At 39.3% G+C, this 20,651-nt stretch overlaps 1 protein-coding gene across 1 annotated transcript in view; it reads left to right on the forward strand.

Moving 5' to 3' along the window:
• HCRTR2 (hypocretin receptor 2) overlaps positions 1-20,651 on the forward strand; it is a 137,138-nt gene that overhangs the window by 89,389 nt on the left and 27,098 nt on the right. The window contains exons 2-3 of the mRNA XM_055574706.1: positions 6,355-6,533; positions 13,910-14,153. Coding sequence (XP_055430681.1) covers positions 6,355-6,533; positions 13,910-14,153 — 423 coding nt within the window. The remainder of the gene's footprint in view (positions 1-6,354; positions 6,534-13,909; positions 14,154-20,651) is intronic.

Below are 20,651 nucleotides of genomic sequence, written 5' to 3' on the forward strand. Positions count from 1 at the left end.
AAAAATGACATAATATTCTCTGTTAGTTTCCAAGGCAAACTATTTAATATCACAGTAATCTAAGTCTATGCTCCAACCAGTAATGCTGAAGAGGCTAAAGTTGAATGGTTCTATGAAGACCTACAAGACCTTCTAGAATTAACACCCAAAAAAGATGTCCTGTTCATTATAGGGTCTGGAAGCAAAAGTAGGAAATCAAGAAACACATGGAGTAACAGGCAAATTTGGCCTTGGAGTACAGAATGAGCAGGGCAAAGGCTAACAGAGTTTTGTGAAGAGAATGCACTGGTCATAGCAAACACCCTCTTCCAACAACACAAGAGAAGACTCTACACATGGACATCACCAGATGGTCAACACTGAAATCAGATTGATTATATTCTTTGCAGCCAAAGATGAAGAAGCTCTGTACAGCCATTAAAAACAGGACCAGGAGCTGACTGTGGCTCAGTTCATGAATTCCTTATTGCCAAATTCAGACTTAAATTGAAGAAAGTAAGGTAAAACACTAAACTGTTCAGCTATGACCTAAATCAAATCCCTTATGACTATACAATGGAAGTGACAAATAGTTTCAAGGGGTTAGATCTGATAGACAGAGTGCCTGAAGAGCTATGGAGAGAGATTCATGACATTGTACAGGAGGCAGTGATTAAGACCATCCCCAAGAAAAAGAAATTTAAAAAGGCAAAATGGTTGTCTGAGAAGGCCTTACAAGCAGCTATGAAAAGAAGAGAAGCAAAAGGAAAAAGAGAAAAGGAAAGATATACCCATCTGAATCCAGAGTTCCAAAAATAGCAAGGAGAGATAAGAAAGCCTTCCTCAGTGATCAAAGCAAAGATATAGAGGAAAACAAGAGAATGGGAAATACTAGAGAACTCATCAAGAAAATTAGAGACACCAAGGGAACATTTCATGCAAAGATGGCCTCGATAAAGGACAGAAATTATATGGCCATAACAGAAGCAGAGGATATTAAGAAGAGGTGGCAAGAATACACAGAAGAAATGTACAAAAAAGATCTTCATGACCCAGATAATCACAATGGTGTGATCACTCACCTAGAGCCAGACATCCTGGAATGAGAAGTCATGTGGGCCTTAGGAAGCATCACTACGAACAAAGCTAGTGGTGGTGATGGAATTCCAGTTGAGCTATTTCAAATCCTAAATGTTGATGCTATGAAAGTGCTGCACTCAATATGCCAGCAAATTTGGAAAGCTCAGCAATGACCACAGGACTGGAAAAGCTCAGTTTTCTTTCCATTCCCAAAGAAGGGCAATGTCAAAGAATGTTCAGACTACCACACAATTGCACTCATCTCCCACACTAGCAAAGTAATGCTCAAAATCCTCCAAGGCAGGCTTCAACAGTAGGTGAACCATGAACTTCCAGATGTACAAGCTGGATTTAGAAAAGGCAGAGGAACCAGAGATCCAATTGCCAACATCCACTGGATCATCAGAACAGCAAGAGAGTTCCAGAAAAACATCTACTTCTGTTTTATTGACTATACCAAAGCCTCTGGCTGTGTGGATCAAAGCAAACTGGAAAATTCTTCAAGAGATGGGAATACCAGACCACCTGACCTTCCTCCTGAGAAATCTGTATGCCAGTCAGGAAGCAACAGTTAGAACTCGACATGGAACAACAGACTGATTCTAAATTGGGAAAGGAGTACGTCAAATCTGTATATTTCAGCTTCTTCAGCATTACTGATCAGGGCATAGACTTGGATTAGTGTGATATTGAATGGTTAGCCTTGGCAACAAACAAAGATCATTCTGTCTTTTTTTTTTCAGATTGCATCCAATTACCTCATTTCAAACTCTTTTGTTGACTATGATGGCTACTCCATTTCTCCTCTGAGATTGTTGCTCACAGTAGTAGATATAATGCTCATCAGAGTTAAATTCACCCATTCCAGTCCAGTTTAGTTCATTGATTCCTAAAATATTCATGTTCATTCTTGCCATCTCCTGTTTGACCACTTCCAATTTGCCTTGATTCATGGATCTAACATTCCGGGTTCCTATGCAATATTGCTCTTACAGCATTGGACTTTACTTCCATCACCAGTCACAGCCAGCCCTGGGAAGCTTCCATAAGCCTCTTATCCTTCTCCATCAGAGGGCAGACAGACTGAAAAAATAATCACAGAGAAGTAACCAATCTGATCACATGACCACAACATTGTCTAACTCAATGGGACTATGACCTATGCCATGTAGGGCCACCCAAGACAGACAGGTCATGATGGAGTGTTCTGACAAAACGTGGTCCCCTGGAGAAGGGAATGGCAAACCACTTCAGTATTCTTACTGGAGTACAGTGAGCCCCCAATCCAATAGGACTGGTGTCCTTGTCAGGAGAGAGCCATGTGGATACAGAGAGGCAGGAGAAAAGACCATGTGATGATGGAGGAGAAAGAGACTGGATGTACAGAGCCACACCCAGGGAAGGCCATGTTAACAGCCAACCACCAGAAGCCATGAGAGCAGCAAGGAAGGAATTAACTACAAGTTTCAGAGGCAGCATGACCCTCCTGACCTTGATTTTTGACTTCTGACTCCAGAATTCTGTGAAAATATGTTTCTATGGCTTTAAACCACCCAACCTGTGGTACTATAAAGTAGCTCTGGGAAATTAATACAGGTATGATGTAAAAAAAGGAGGTAAGTTTATTCCTTGGGTTCCAGAAATGAATAAAGAACCCATGAACAGAATTGAAGGGGAAACAGACATCAACTCAACATGAATAAGAACTTGCTGGTAGGTAAATTCACCACAAAATAGAAGCCAAGGGCTCAAGCAAGTCATAAATTGTCATTGCTTTTGTTGTTTAGTCCATAAGTCATGTCCTACTCTTTTGAAACCCCATGGACTGTAAACTGCCAGGCTCCCTTGTCCATGAGATTTCGCAGACAAGAATACTGGAGTAGGTTTACACTTTCTTTTCCAGGGGCTTTTCCTGACTGAGGGATTGAACTCAGGTCTCCTGCATTGGCACAATGATTCTTTTACAACTGAGCCTCCAGGGCAGCCCTAAGTTGCAAATTCCCCGCTATTAAAAATGTGCAAGCAGAAATGAATCAGGAATGCTGCAGAGCTGATTTATGCATCTGATTAAACTGATGATCTCCGACTCTAGAATTCAATGGACATGCATTAGAGTCTTGCCAAAGAGAGGCAGACAGCTGCCTTTCACCTTCTGTTTCACTGATAGGTGCTGATACATAATAGAATGGTATGCACGCTGTATAAGATTGAATCTAAAGTCAGCAGTTCCTAGCTATTCATCCTTAGGTAGATTCCATAACCTCCCTTGCATCAGTTTTCCACATGTTAAACAAAAATAGTAATCACTTTATAGTGTTATTATGGAGATTAACTAGTTAATAATTTAAATTGTTTATAACAGGACACAGGAAATGTAAGTGTTTATTCGTGACCTACTTGCTCTCACATTGCTTAGATGTCACGCATTAACACTGGCCTCCTATCACTGCCATTTCTCACCCTCAAAATATGGAGAATTGGGAGTCAAACTAGAACTGATTGTATTTTTCAAGTCTTATTTTCTTTTCTAGATCCCATTTGGACCATTTATTGACCAAGTATCAGAAGTGTGATTTTTTTTTTCAGTTTTCTTATAATAAGCCATGATAATGTGTTAGTCAACTGATAAGATGGGTTTATGTGTGTGTGCGTGTTTCAAGCATTTCTGAGAAGTAAATGATTCAGCAGCAGCATTTTCAGACAATAAAGACTACAGTTTATCCTAACAAAGCTCTCTTGAGCTTTCGGTACTTACATGCTGGAGTTGGAGGAAGATGTGAAGTTTTCACAATTAAATCCTCAGAAATTCAGATATTTCATTACATGAGCATCTGTTGGTGACTGGAGTGTAATTTCAGCTTCAGGAACTAGTAAAAGACTTTTTCAACATAGGACACTCATAATAACTGGCACATAATTGTCAAAAAGAAATCCTCACTAAATGACTCAAATGTAACAAAATACGCTTTTATTTCTTCACTACGGAAGGTTACCAATCACTGCATCACTTGGGCGCATGGATGACAGTTCTGACAGGTTAACGATGCTCCAGGTAAATTCAGTTACTTAGTTACATTCCGTGAAGTAAATCCATCAACAGATGTGGGTAGCAATGCTTATACCTATATGATTCTGGGGCCAGTGATTATGTAACCTTTGGATACATCAGAGGGAGGACAGAGAATCAAGGAACTGGATGCTCTTTCCATAAGGAGCAGCTTAGTGACACAGCATGCATTTTAAAGAGGGGGATGCTCTGAGAAAATGAGGGAGGCTTGGCTGTGAGAGTATGTTTTATCTGAGGCAAAGTTTAGAGGCCAAAAAGCATAGTAGAAAGGAAGGCGTTTCTAGAACTTAGATGTACTTTTTAAAAATAACTCTTTCATTTTTTTAAATAACTCTTTCATTCACAAAAGAAGGTAACCAATGCGGTGGAACAACCAGCACTTCACTTGGTGTATAAGCCCAGTTGTCATGGTGATTCCCTGCTTTATAAGCCATTTGTCCCCAACAAGTTCCACAAAAGCCCTGTGTGTCAATGACATTATAATATACAAAACATCAGTAATGATGAATTTCCTTGGGATTGTCATTGAGATTAAATAACTCAAGGGTATGAACTATCCATCTCAATATCTGGCAATAATAGGGACTGAATAATTGTAGACTTTTGTCTTTAAGTGTCTTCATCTCTTATAAGTCCTAAAGGCAGAGTTTGAGAGCAGATATGGGTCAATATGATGGATGAGGCAACACCACAGTTCACTGAAAAATAGCAGCTCTTTATTCATCTCAATTCAGCAAATATCAATATTTCTTGAGTATCTACTACATGCTGCCCACTGAGGGGATAAAACGATAAATCAAAGATTGTTCTTTAATTTCTGGAAAATGAAATTCAAAATCAAGTAAAATAAACACAGCCATATGAGCCATTGAAAAATGCCTTGCAAGGTAAGGGAACTGATTTTAAGCATATATTGAGAATTCACACTGTTTCAGTGCAAACACAGAGTAGCCTTAAATTATCTCCCTTTGGCAATATTTATTTGTGGAATTGCAGGGGTACTAGTCAGCTTGACAGTATTCCCTCACCAGACCAATTTTCTTTGTTTAGTTCCTGCCTTAGTCTGTTGATCCTGCTGTAACAGAGGACTGTGAACTGAATGGCTTATAAACAACAGAAGTTAGTGTCTCTGTTCTGGATTCTGAGAAGTGTAAGGTCAAGGCTCTGGCAGCTTCAGTGTCTGGGCAGAGTCCACTTCCTGGTTCATTAAGGACAGGCATTTTTTTTGCTGTATCCTCACGTGGTGGAAGAGGTAAACGATCTCTCTATATAAGGAGAGATCCCTTATATTAGCTCCCTTTATAAGGACCTAATGCCCTTCACAAAGCCTCTACCCTCATGACCAGCTCATTTTCCAAAGGCCCATTTCCTAATACCATCACACTGGGGGTCAGGATCCTTTTTTTTTTTTTTTTTTTTAATTGAGGTATAGTTGATTTACAATGTTTTGTTAATTACTGCAATACAGCAAAGTGATTCAGTTATATTTACATAGACATATATATGTTACTTTCCATTATGACTTATCAGAGGATATTGATCCTAGTTCCCTATGCTATATAGTAAGAGTGGCTTCCCAGGTGCTCAGTGGTTAAAAAATCCACCTGCAAATGCAGGAGACACAGGAAACGTGTATTCGATCCCTCGGTTGGGAGGATCCCCTGGAGTGAGAAATGGCAACCCACTCCACTATTCTTGCCTGGAAAATTCCATGGACAGAGAAACCTGGCGGGCTACCGTCCATGGGGTCGCAAAGAGTTGGACACGCCTGTGCATGCATGCACACTATACCGTAGGATCTTATTGCTTATCCATTCTACATGTAAAGCTTACATCTGCTAATCCCAACTTCCCAGGCCATCACTCCTTCAGCCCCCTTCTCCTCCGCAACCACCAGTTGGTTCTCTATGTCTGTGATCCTGTTCCTTTTTCAAAAACAGATCTATTTGTGTCATATTTTAGATTTCCACATATAATGGATATTGTGTATTATTTGTCTTTATCTAACTGACTTCACTTAATGCAATAATCTCTAGTTCCATCCGTGTTGCCGCAGATGACACAATCTCATTCTTTTTCACGGCTGAGTAATATTCCTTTGTGTATAGGTACCCCATATTCTTTTGAGGGGGTAAGATCTTAATATATGAATTTCTGTTTCATTGCACCTTCCACATCGTGGACGTTCAGTCCATAACAGAGAACATCCCTTTCTCTTTCCAAATCAGTCTGTGTGGCCGTGTGGAAGAACCACCACATGCGGACGGTGACCAATTACTTCATTGTCAACCTTTCTCTGGCCGACGTGCTTGTGACCATCACCTGCCTTCCAGCCACGCTAGTTGTGGACATTACTGAGACCTGGTTCTTCGGACAATCCCTCTGTAAAGTGATTCCTTATTTACAGGTAAATGCTTTGCACACTTTTGGGGGGTTCAAACACAAAAACTACCCCAAAAATGCATAATCATTTTCATTTATAGCTGTGGCCCATTAGTAAATACTTGGTGTTAAGAGAGAAATTGGCAAACTTAAGGAAAGTAATACTAGAAAATTTTGGGGTAAAGTAGGCAAGTTCTGAATAAAAAAAGTGTCAGAATCCTGTGCTTTATAAACCTTTTGCTTCTTTGATCTCTAATTTTCTGATTATAAATTAAAGAACTTGAACAAATCAATGATTGAGGTTATCCCAATCCAAATAATTGAGTATTGTTTTTATAAGTAGTCTCATTTACTGCTGAGAAATCAAGTGCTCTACTACCAAAGCAGTACAGGGAACATGTTTTAGTGCAGATTTGAATTAAACTGCCACATTTGGAACCTCTATTCTGCCTTTCACTGATTGTATACCATTGAGCCAAATACACAAGCTCTTTGAGATTCACTTATTTTAAAAGATTAATAATTTTAATTTTAAATATGTCTCTGTGGTTGCTGTGCTCATCTACTTAGATAACTATATGAACCATTTGGCACAGGTATTAGTCTCTGGAAGACTCTGGCCTTATAAAAACAGTGTGTTCTCAACAAACATCTGTCATCATCATTATCACAAGTGTTCTATTGTTCAGCTCTGAGATCCGCTTTTCTATAACTAGTTGCTCTATAACAAATTAAGAACAAATACTTCCAGAGAATACTTTTCTGATTGATATTCTGATATCTCTGAAATCTTTAAAAATTTTCCCAAACTGGTGTTCATAGCCACAGTTCTAAAAGACCTGGATTTCCTTTAGCAATTGGACAGTGAGTAAAATGCTGGCCACTCCCCACTAGTTCCCATGACCACCCTCCACCATCTAGCTCTTATTCCATCTGGCCTCCAAGATGATATCATAATATTCGGAGGAAATGACAATATGCACCCAATGAAGACAAACTGAGGCAAGAAGAATCTAAACACGGACCTTACAGTCTTCAGAAAAATTGACCAAAAATGGATCATAGACCCAAATGTAAAATGTAAAGCTACAAAACTCTTAGAAGATAACTTAGAAGAAACTCCAAATGGCCTTGTGTACTTTGATGACTTTTTAGATGTAACAACAAAGATATGCTGCTTGAAATAAATCATAAGCTGACTTCATTAACATTAAAGTCTTCTGCTCTGCAAAATTCAGTGTAAACAGAATGAGAAGGCAAAGCACAATCTGGGAGAAAATATTTGCCAAAGATATGTATAATAAGTGACTGCAGTCTAAAATAAGGGCTTCCGAGATGGCTCAGTGGTAAAGAATCTGCTTGCCAAGCAGGAGACATGGCTTTGATCCCTGGGTCAGGAAAAAACGCTGGAGAGAGAAATGATAACCCACTACAGTATTCTTGACTGGGAAATCCCCATGGACAGAGGAGCCTGGTGGGCTACAGTCCATGGGGTTGCAAAAGAAGCAGACATGACTTAGGGACTAAACAACAACAACAATATCTAAAATATGCCAAGAGTTGTTAAAACTAAGCAATCTGAAAGCAAACAACCCAACTAAAACATAGACCAAAGACATTAATGACACCTTGCTAACGAAGATATACAAATGGCAAAGAAACATATGAAAAGATGTCCTTCATCACATCTCATCAGTGAACTGCAAATTAAAATAATGAAATATCACTACAGACTTATTAGAACAGTAAAACTATGAAACTCTGACAACAACAAAAGCTGGCAAGGATGTGCAGCAACAGGAACTCTCATTCATTGCTGGTGAGGATAATGAAAAATGTTATAGCCATTCTGGAAGACTGATTTTTTTTTTACTTTACTTTTTTTTAAACAAAACAGTCCCAATATATGATCCAGAAAGTGTATTCCGTGGTATTTACCTCTCAAAAGTTGAAAATTTACATACACAGAAAAACTCTCACGCAAATGTCTATTGCAGCTTTATCCATGATGACCAAAACTTTGAGGTAACAAAGATGTTCTTCAGTAGATGAACAGATAAACTAATTGGAGTACAACCAGATAATAGAATATTATTCAGTGATGAAAAGAAATGAGTTGTCAAGACATGTTCAGTTCAGTTCAGTTGCTCAGTCATGTCTAACTCTTTGCAACCCCGTGGACTGCAGCATTTTAGGCTTCCCTGTCCATCACCAACTCCCAGAGCTTGTTCAAACTCATGTCCATCAAGTTGGTGATGCCATCTAATCATCTCATCCTCTGTCATCCCCTTCTCCTCCTTCATTCAATCTTTCTCAGCATCAGGGTCTTTTCCAACGAGTCAGTTTTCATCAGGTGGCCAATGTATTGGTGTTTTGGCTTCAGCATCAGTCCTTCCTTCCAATGAATATTCAGGACTGATTTCTTTAAGGATTGACTGGTTGGATCTCCTTGTAGTCCAAGGGACTCTCAAGAGTCTTCTCCAACACCGTGGTTCAAAAGCATCAATTCCTCAGCACTTGGCTTTCTTTATAGTCCAACTCTCACATCCATACATGACTACTCATAAAACCATAGCTTCAACTAGATGGACCTTTGCCGGCAAAGTAATGTCTCTGCTTTTTAATACACTGTCTAGATTGGTCATAGGTTTTTTTCTAAGGAGCAAGTATCTTTTAATTTCATGGCTTCAGTCACCATCTGCAGTGATTTTGGAGCCCAAGAAAATAAAGTCACTGTTTCTATTGTTTACCCATCTATTTGCCAAGAAGTGATGGGACCAGATGCCATGATCTTAGTTTTCTGAATGTTGAGTTTTAAGACAAATTTTTCATTCTCCTATGTCGCTTTCATCACGAGGCTCGTTAGTTCCACTTCACTTTCTGTTGTAAGGGTGATATCATCTGCATATCTGAGGTTATTGATATTTCTCCTGGCAATATTGATTCCAGTGTGTGCTTCATCCTACAAGCCTTCCCAGGTGGTTCCAGCGGGTAAAGAATCTTCTTGCTAGTGCAGTAGACACAAGAGATGGGAGTTTAAATCATGGATTGGGAAGATCCCCTGGAATAGGAAATGGCAACCCACTCCCGTATTCTTGCCTGGAAGATTCCAGGGACAGAAGAGCCTGGCTATGGGGTTGCAACAAGTGGGTAGCCTATCCCTCTTCCAGGGGGACTTCCTGGCCCAGGAATTGAACCAGGGTCTCCTTCATTCCAGGCAGATTCTTTACCAGATGAAAAGAATACTACTACCTGAGAATATTACTACCCAGGAAGCCCTATAGGAGCAGTGAACTGCTTTTTCAGAGTGACTTTTTCAATATAACTGAAGAGTCTCTGCACAGGAAAAGAACAAAAGTCTACTGAGATTTGGGTGATGGGTGTTCAGTAGGCGGATGGTCTCCCTCTTTCTCTCAGTCACACTTTCCTACATTCCAGTCTATTAGTGCCTATCATCCAAACTTGCAATTTGGCAGAATTTCCATTTCTACTTGTCGTGGATCTCTGGTGCTGTTTGCCACATCTGTATGCTAGCATGAAACTGACTCCTCTACCAAAGAAAATGTTCCACATTGACCTGACCACAGGGTACTCATAGGACAAATGCAAGATAAAGCATCGACAGCAAAAGAAAGTTCACATCATCTCACTTTGCTTCACTCAGTGTTCACAATTCACACTACATTCATTTCTGAAAGGATTTACTATCAGTTTGGTTTGACCTACTGTCAAAATCTCAATGAAAAAGGCACCCAGAAGTGCACTCCTACAAGTGAAAAGCAACAACAGAACTCTCATTTATAAGCACTTACAATAAGGTGCAATTGTGTATCACCTTTGAGAAAATCATGTAAATTGGATTCTAATTGTATACTACAGTATATTATACACCAGCAAATACAGTAGTCAAACAACGACTGTTAAATCACTGATGCCTAAGGGTTCATTCAATGGATTATACCATCAGATTATCCAAACCAGCATGTTCTCTAATGGGAAGGCACTGTACCCTGGCTCACCATTGGCACTGGACAGCCATCTCTCAAGTACACTGATTGGAACTGATTATTGCAAGCAGTTGAAGGAACTCCTAGAAATGACTTCAGAATTTGAACCACATTACTTCTATCCCATTCACCCATGTTGATTAGAATTTATGAAAAGCAAGATACTAAGCCTTGTTGAGAACTTTTCATTTCTAATGGCTAGAGAGAATAAATATAGCCCTGGCTCAGTCGTATGAAAGGTCAACTGTATAGAGCTGGATGACCACTGTTCTATCCCCAGGTTGGCAAGGGTTTGGAAGGGCTCTGGGTTCTTGACACATTCTCAGGGAGGAATGGAGGTTGATACAACTCCAATGGCAGAAAGGGAAGAGGAACTAAAGATCCTCTTGAAGAGGATGAAAGAGGAGGGTGAAAAAGCTGGCTTGAAACTCAACACTAAAAAAAATTAAATAAAATAAAACAAGATCATCACTTCATGGCAACTAGAAGGGGGAAAAGGGGAAGCAGTGGCAAGTTTTCTTTTCTTGGTCTTCAAAAATCACTGCAGACGGTGACTGCAGCCATGAAATTTAAAGATGCTTGCTCCTTGGAAGGAAAGCTATGACAAACCTAGACAGCATATTAAAAAGCAGAATGTTACTTTGCAAACACAGGTCTGTCTAGTCAAACCTATGGTTTTTTCCAGTAGTTATGTATGGATGTGAAAGCCGGACAATATAAAAGGCTGAGCACCAAAAATTGATGCCTTTGAACTCTGGTGCTAGAAAAGACTCTCGAAAGTCCCTTGGACTGCAAGGAAATCAAGCTAGTCAATCCTAAAGAAAATCAACCCTGAGTATCCATTGGAAGGACTGATGGTAAAGCTGAAGCTCCGATATTTTGACCACCTTATGCAAAGACTCAACTCATTAGAAAAGACCCTGAAGCTGGGAGAGATTGAAGGCAGGAGAAAGGGACAACAGGGGACGAGATGGTTGGATGGCATCACCAATTCAATGGACATGAATTTGAGCAAACTCCAGGAGATGGTGAAGGACGGGGAAGCCCGGCATTCTGCAGACCATGTTGCAAAGAGTCAGACAACTGAGCAACTGAACAGCAACAAATCAACCAACATAAACCTACTCTGATAGAGTTCATCCTTTTCAAATTAAAGTTGAAATTAGCCCCAAGAGTTTAGAACAGTTTACATCTTTACTTGTAATTTCTATAACTATTCTTCACTGTAAAGCAGTCTGTTCCAATGAAAAGCTAGAACTCTAAGCTCGAGAATAGAAGAAAATATGAATAGTATAATCCCCATCACCACTGCCATCATGATAACAAGGAATAACAAACACTTATCATTTATACACCAGGCCCAGATTAGGCATTTCACATGTTGACTGACTCTTCTTCCAACAAGTCAGTGGTGGCTATGATAATGGCTATGATTATCATGCGAGTTTACTGATGAGAAAATTGAGGCATAGCTTAAGTAACTTACCCAAGATCTCACATTTAGCACGTGCCATGTGGTGCACCCCAGGAAACTTGGTAGTGGAATTGGTTTCAACTGTATTCTGTCATCTTTTCTAAAGAGAATCAAAAGAATCAGAGTTGGCAAACATCTTATTGTCAATTTTACTCATTTAATAGGAAAAACATATACACATTTGCCAACCATTGTTAAGTAGGTCACCCACATTGTGCAGCTAGCTGGGAGGAGATGAGAACAGCTATGTGGTCCTGATGCTTAGCCCAGAACCTCTCCTCCTCTGCTGGACCAGCATGTACATCCCTCTCACTCATCTGTACCTACAGTCAATGCATCAACAAGCAAGGTCCTGTTGTAAGAAGCAGAGACACCCTCCCATTCACATATTATAGGATCAATACAACTAGGACAGAAAAATAGAGAAAGATGACTCTGCCATGGAATAAACACATGAAGCACTGTGCCAGGGACTGTTTTGTGGGGTCCCTCCTGCCACTGGTCTTTGTTCCACAGAGAAGATAAACAGTACATTAATGAATTAAACATGCTGTAATTGTTGAGAAGAAAGTGAATAGAAATCTGTAAAAAAAAAAAAAAAAAAAAATATATATATATATATATAACAGAAAGCAGAATGAGGCTTGTTTTTAAAGAGAGGGTTTTGAGAGAACTGATTTTGTCAACCAATGATCTGTTCATTCAGTATAGAATGCACTAAGTATAATTAAATAAACTTGGGGCTTCCCAGGTTTCGTTAGTGGTAAAGAACCTGCCTGTCAATGCAGTAGACTTAACAGATGCAGGTTTGATCCCTGGGTTGGGAAGATCCCCAGGAGGAGGGCCTGGCAACCCACTCCAGTATTCTTGCCTGGCGAATCCCATGGACAGAGGAGTCTGGCAGCTACAGTCGAGTCTATAGCATTGCACAGAGTAGGACACGACTGAAGTGAGCTGGCATGGCACAGCAATTACATAAACTGATCATGGGAGATGGGCATACATGACATGTTTCTTTTCTATTTTCTTAAAGTTCCAAGCTAAGTGTGTGATGCCATTCATTATATAGAAATCTGGATTAGGTGAACCTATTTGAATTTTAGAGGTAGGTTGTTTATTCCAGCAATGAGCAAACTATGGCAAGGAGATCCATATGGAAGATTACTTTTTATCACAACTCATGCATTTGCATGTTGAACATGAACTGATGTACGAATAACCTTGGTTATTTAAAAATAAGAAATGAGATACCAATAATTCAAAAATGCTAATTAAATGCAATTGCAATCAAATTATTGTATGTCAATTTAAAAGAAAGCCATATCATCGTATTATTGTGTATAAGTAAAAGAAAAATTTCCAGTTCAGACTATGAACATATATGTTTTTACCTTTGAAGATAAGATTTCCCTTATCAATGGAAAAATGCCAAAACAAAATCAGTGTATCTTTATTCAAAGGATGTCATATAAATCAAAACACTTGGCATAAAAAAAGAGGCAGCTTCCCAAGTTGTGCTAGGGGTAAAGAGCCCACCTGCCAATGCCGAATAAGACTTGAATTCAAATCCAGAATCCCCTGGAACTATTCTTGCCTGGAGAATTCCATGAACAGAGGAGCCTAGTGGGCTACAGTCCATGGAGTTGCAGAGTCGGACTCGACTTAAGCAACTTAGCACTCAGTCATAGTACACTTTTATATTTAATGGGAAATAGGTAATTCTTTTTCTTGATACATTTCTAATATTATTTGTAGCCAATTTTGTTTTTCATTTTTTAATAGAAAGCACTTGAATGAAATGTCTTTTGACAACTTTGAATCTGGTTATCTGTGTGCCTACCCTTCTGAAACAGTACAAATATTGAGAGACATCCATGTAACAGCTGGTGCTTCCCTGTGCTACCTTCCTTCTTTCTTTAGACCGTGTCGGTGTCTGTGTCTGTCCTCACGCTGAGCTGCATTGCCTTGGACCGGTGGTATGCTATCTGTCACCCGCTGATGTTTAAGAGCACAGCCAAGCGGGCCCGGAACAGCATCGTCATCATCTGGATCGTGTCCTGCGTCATAATGATCCCTCAGGCCATTGTCATGGAGTGCAGCACCATGCTGCCCGGCTTAGCCAATAAAACCGCTCTGTTTACCGTCTGTGATGAGCACTGGGGAGGCAAGTCCAGAGTGGTCCTTGCATTGATATGACAGCTGTGAATTGGGAATCTGATTTGCATAACGCTTGTAAAGCTGGCCTTCTTTATTTTACTGACTTTCATTAGTATCATTTTGCAAAAACATGAAAAATCAAGGTGAAATCCAAAACGATTTCACAGAATCCCTCCACCCATTTTGAACCTTTAAATGCACAACTATCTAGCTGTTGTATTGTTCAGCTGGGGATATGAACTTTTCTTCGGTTTTCTAAAACACGAAAGGACTCACTTATAATAACCCAAATATGTATTTTGAAAATATTAACATTTTATAACATGGTAGACCGTTATATTTCCGCAGGTGTCGGGTTCCCTAATGGGGCTTCAAATACAACTGAATTTTTCATGTTAAAGTCATGTTCAGCCTGGAAACATGACTGTCTTGTCTATTGACCTATGTTGATCTTTGAGTCAAACCAGCTAAATATGCTTTCTCTATTCATTACACAGTAAATTGATAAATTTTACCACTGACATAATTATTTTCTGATTTCAGAGTTATACTAATAATGGAATTACGATCTTACTTGGTTTCCCATCTGACATGGTCAGTAGTTAAATTTAAACAATCAGAAGATGGAGGTGTTATGTTCCTTTGGTTCAGAACTCTCAGCAACAGTCTGAGTTCTGCAATAGTCTGAGTTCTGTAACAGTGGAACCACTTTTATCAGTGCCTGATGATGGCATGAATCCGAACAGAGCAAGGAATGAAAGAAAATAAAATAATGCTGCATCTCCCAGCACTGTTTACAAAATTGTTACATGAAATTTAAAGAAAAGAATCTATTCTCCTCTGGTTAAGTATATTACAATGGTTCATATTTAGACACTGTAAACATCAGGAAAGCATTTGTCTATTGGAAAGATGTATCAATAGAGGCAGTGTACCCCAAGGATGGCTGGCTCATGGACTTCTGATTTTCAAGTATTTGAATCTCTGAATTCATGTTAATTCCTAACTTGGTACTTTATTGGAACCCTGAAAAGAGAAAAATCAGGGACTGAAAAATTAGGCATGTATTTTCACTGCAGCAAAATAAAACTCAAAAAATATTGCAATTACTCCATATATTATCCAACAACCTATAATAAGCAAAATTTCAAAATCCGATTTATCTTTTATCCCAGATATTAAATGCCCCTTTATAAAATTTAGTTTTTCCCTTCATTTCTAACATTGCAATTCTTTTGCCATATTTCTTTCTGGATCTTCTTTGGTTTTTCATGTGTTTCCTCATTAACAATGCAGACAAAAACAAAATGAGTGGAAAGTTCCAAAATGATAGAAATATTTCTTAAGTGGTTTTGGTCCCATTTATTTAATGTTCAAACAACATCTTGAGTACTTAGGATATGCCAGAAACTGTGCCAACCTGAAGAGAAATAGACTCTGCCTAAGGGAACACGTTGTATATACTGAGGCTGAAAGGCAAATAAATAAAGTTTTATAGTGTGATTAGTATTTTAACATACTTAGATATAAAATGCTAGGAGCACAAATTAGAGGACAGACTCAGTCCTGGCCATTTGAACAAAGTTTACAAGCAGCTGCTAACACTTCAGTAAAGCATTAAAAATGAACAGGGAGGAAACTCAGGGGGCAGTTCATTTACTCAGGGTTTGAGCTCTGGTCACTTAGAATGAACTTGTTTTGCCTCTTGATTTGGCTATGTTTTAATGTTTAAATGGGGCTTCCTTGGTGGTTCAGACAGTAAAGAATCTGCCTGCAATGCGGGAGACCCAGATTCGATCCCTAGGTTGGAAAGATCCCCTAGAGAAGGGAATGGCTACCCACTCCAGTCTTGCCTGGAGAATCCCATGAACAAAGGACCCTGGCAAGAGTCAGACGTGGATGAGCGACTAACACTTTCACTCTCTTTATAATGTTTAAATATCTCAACTATTTTTCAGTTTAAGAAAGACTAAAAATCTGGAGATTCACTAGCATGAGTGTGATTCTCTCTCAGTGCACAATTTAATAATTTGGTTGATTAAAAGCTTTAAAAACTGAGCAAAGATTTTCCAGACAGGGAAGAGGGGAAAGGGAAAAACTGAGGGTGTCCTAGGAAGTAGGAAAACCCGCACAATGGGCACCATCCCTTGAAAATAAAAGTAAGAGAGTTCAAACTTATAGTTTCTGGATTGTAGGGGTAGACAGTCTAAAGAATTGTGTTTGGGAAAGGTGGGCTGGGGACCAGCTGTGATATGTCTCTTAGGTAATTCCTATACAATGAGTTCTATTTGTAAAAGAGTCTAAAGATCTCTTGATTGGAGTAATTTAGTTAATCATGATGATTTTGAACCATAAATTAAATTATTTGTTCAATGTTATGAAGCAAACAAGCACATTTAAATCGGAGTGTTGCTGAGCCCAGGTTTGGTTGCTTGCCACACAAAAAGTCAGTAATTGAGAGGAAAGTTTCGGGAGAAAGGAAATGTGATTTAATCAGAAAAGCTGACAATCTGGGGAGAAGGTAGACTTATGTCCCAAGACCAACTGAAGGATCCTCTCAGCCATGACAACTTTTAAAGGGAAAAAGAGGGGAAGGATTTTAGTGAATCACTGAGGCAAGAGGGTGGGTTCTGCATTTGTCTCCATTGTGTGCAAACTGGCTGACTCGCTCTTCATATTGTCTAGATGGTCTGCCTGCAGGCTTGCTAACGGAGCTACTGAGGGGAGATAACTAGTCATTCTTTCACTGCTTAGCTCTTCATTCTTACTTCTTGAAATCTAGGAAAAGGACCAGCAGTGTAGGCAAGGCATAGTGCACATTCAGGAGAATGTTAACTCAGGAGCTAGGTTTAATTACCTAGTGATCTCATCCTTATAATTAGATTCTATTAAGGGGTGTGTGTGTGTGTGTTAGTTGTGTCCAAGTCTTTACGCCCCCATGGACTGTAACTCATCAAGTTCCTCTACCCATGGGATTTCCCAGACGAGAATACTGGAGTGGGTAGCCATTTCCTTCTCCAGGGGCTCTTCCTGACTCAGGGATCAAACCTGGATCTCCTGCATTGCAGGTGGATTCTTTACATCTGAGTTACCAGGGAAATCCACTTTGAGGTTAGAAGGGGACAGAAATGGGCAAACGAGAAATGGGCAAAAGAGCTGCTTTCAACTCACACACTGATCCTCTGTAAGTTCATGGAGACAGCAATTACATTAAAATCCCCACCTATTATTCAACATGTGTCAGTAGTATATTATCTATTTTGGTAACTAGCTTCATTTATAAGTTTGGCAGACCGATTTTATAAACTTGTCCTTTTTTTAGTGTTGCCCCGAATGATTAAGTTGCATTAACCCCAATGAGCAAAAGGATTGTAGAATTAGGGGATCCAGTTAGTCATAATGATTAAGTAAATAGCTGCATCATTTTCCAATTACCTTTAAGCAATAGATATAAATCTCTAAAACTTATCCTAACCTCTCACATTTTATTACCTATAGGTAATATTTATTACCTCCATTTATGGAAGGAGTATTTTCTTTAAAAAATAAGAAATTATTGTCAAAATATCTAAAAACCTAAATTCAGTTTTCAGAAGTCATTTAGAAAACCTATTTGAAAGTGATTTTATATTGGTGTTTAATTATTCTAAATGTTTTTAAAGGCAAAGTAATACTGTATTGAGTTGATCATCCACAAAATCAAGCAATAAAAGATATTATATTAGTTTTTCATACATTAAATGAAATCAATATAACTATGTTTCCAGGAAGTGTATGAAAAATGCAAAGTAGGTTCTTTTTATTCTGCTCATTAGACATCTAGTTTATTATAATGATTTTTGCATGGCATAAGTTTTGTTAATATAAGCTATGTATGTCTACATTTCTTTTCTTTTTTAATTTATTTATTTATTTATTTATTTATTTTTGGCTTCATTGGGTCTTTGTTGCCACCAGGGCTTAGTCTGGTTGCTGTGAGCAGGGGCTACTCCTTACAGTGAGCAGGGGCTACTCCTTACAGTGCAAGGACTTCTCACTGCAGTGGCTTCTCTTGTTGCAGAGCATGGGCTTCTAGGGTCCACAGACTTCAGAGGATGTGGTTCATGAGCTTTAGATTTAGAGCACAGCTTAGCAGCTGTGGCTCATGGGCTTAGTTGCCAGCAGCATGTGGAATCCTCCTGGACCAGATTTGAACTTGTGTCCCCTGCATTGGCAGGCAAACTCTTAAGCATGAGACCACCAAAGAAGTCCCTGTAACTCTATGTTTAACTTAAAAATTTTAAGCTTGGTCAAAAATATGTGATAGTAGAAGCTAAAGCCACCAAAAGAGTTCAAACCTAGGTTCGATCTTTGGGTCAGAAGATCCCCTGGAGAAGGGAAAGGATAACCACTCCAATATTCTTATCTGGGAAATCCCATTGGCTGGTGGGCTACAGTCCATGGGGTCATAAAGCTAAAGGTCAGCTTTCATTCCAGTCCCCAAAAAAGGCAACGCCAAAGAATGTTCAAACTACCATCTAATTGCACTCATTTCACACACTAGCAAAGTAGTGCTCAAAATTCTTCAAGCTAGGCTTAAACAGTATGTGAACTGAGAACTTCCAGATGTTCAAGCTGGATTTAGAAAAAGCAGAGAAACCAGAGATCAAATTGCCAACATCCACTGGATCATAGAAATGGCAAGAGAGTTTCAGAAAACCATCTACTTCTGCTTCTACTTCTACTTTTGACTGTCCTAAAAGACTTTGATTGTGTGGATCACCACAAACTGTGGAAAATTCTTCAAGAGATGGAAATACCAGACCACCTGACCTGCCTCCTGAGAGACCTATATGCAGGTCAAGAAGCAACAGTTAGAACCAGACATGGAAAAATGAACTGCTTCCAAATTGGGAAAGGAGTACATCAAGACTGTATATCGTCACCCTGCTTATTCAACTTACGTGCAGAGTACATCATGAGAAATGCTGGGCTAAATGAAGCACAAGCTGGAATCAAGATTGCTGAGAGAAATATCAATAATCTCAGACCTGCAGATGACACCACCCTATGACAGAAAGTGAGGAGAAACTAAAGCCTATTTATGAACGTGAAAGAGGAGAGTGAAAAAGCTGGCTTAAAACTCAACATTCAGAAAACTGAGATCATGGCAACTGGTCCCATCACTTCATGGCAAATAGATGGGAAAATAATGGAAACAATGATAGACTTTTTTGGGGCTCCAAAATCACTGCAGATGGTGACTGAAGCCATGAAATTAAAATATGCTCCTTGGGAGAAAAGTATGACAAACCAAGGCAGCATGTTAAAAAAGTAGAGACATTACTTTGCCAACAAAGGTCCATCTAGTCATAGCTATGGTTTTTCTAGTAGTCATGTATGGATGTGAGATTTGGACCATAAAGAAAGTTGAGCACTGAAGAATTGATGCTTTCGAACTGTGGTGGTGGAGAAGACCCTTGAGAGTGCCTTGGACTGCAAGGAGATCAAACCTGTCAATCCTAAAGGGAATCAGTCCTGAATATTCATTGGAAGGACTGATGCTGCAGCTGAAGCTCTGATATTTTGGCCACCTGATGCAAGGAGGTGACTCATTAGAAAAGACCCTGATGCTGGAAAATATTGAAGGCAGGAGGAGAAGGAGATGACAGAGGATGAGATGGTTGGATGGCTTCACCGACTCAATTGTCATGAGTTTGAGCAAGCTTCGGGAGATGGTGAAAGACAGGGAAGCCTGGCATGCTGCAGTCCATGGGGTCTCAAAGAGTTGGACATGACTGAGTGACTGAAAAACAACAACAAAGTCACCGTAGGATGTTATATTTCACAGGGTTAGCTCTCTAATTCAAACATCTTGAAAGTCCAAATACCATTTAGCCTAATTAAAAAAATATTTATTGTGAAGTATCTTTTATTTGTGTTTAACTCATAAACTATATTCCTTATCTTTCAGTATCAGTTCAGTCTCTCAGTTGTGTCCAACTCTTTGAGAACGCATGGAATATAGCACAGCAGGCTTCCCAGTCCATCACCAACTCCAGGAGTTTACTCAAACTCATGTCCGTAGAGTCGGTGATGCCATCCAAACATCTCATCCTCCGTTGTCCCCTTCTCCTCCTAACTTCAATCTTTCCCAGCATCAGGGTCTTTTCCAATGAGTCAGTTCTTCACATCAGGTTGCCAAAGTATTGGAATTTCAGCTTCAGCATCGGTCCTTCCAATGAATATTCAGGACTGATTTTCTTTAGGATGGACTAGTTGGATCTCCTTGCAGTCCAAGGGACTCTCAAGAGTCCTCTCCAACACCACAGTTCAAAAGCATCAATTCATCAATGCTCAGCTTTCTTTATAGTCCAACTCTCACATTTGTACATGACTAATGGAAACACCATAGCTTTGACTAGACAGACCTTTGTTGGCAAAATAATGTCTCTGCTTTTTAAATGCTGTCTAGGTTAGTCATAACTTTTCTATCAAGGAGTAAGTGTCTTTTAATTTCATGGCT

Source organism: Bubalus kerabau, chromosome 3 (assembly GCF_029407905.1).
Source record: "Bubalus kerabau isolate K-KA32 ecotype Philippines breed swamp buffalo chromosome 3, PCC_UOA_SB_1v2, whole genome shotgun sequence".
Classification (NCBI taxonomy): domain Eukaryota; kingdom Metazoa; phylum Chordata; class Mammalia; order Artiodactyla; family Bovidae; genus Bubalus; species Bubalus kerabau.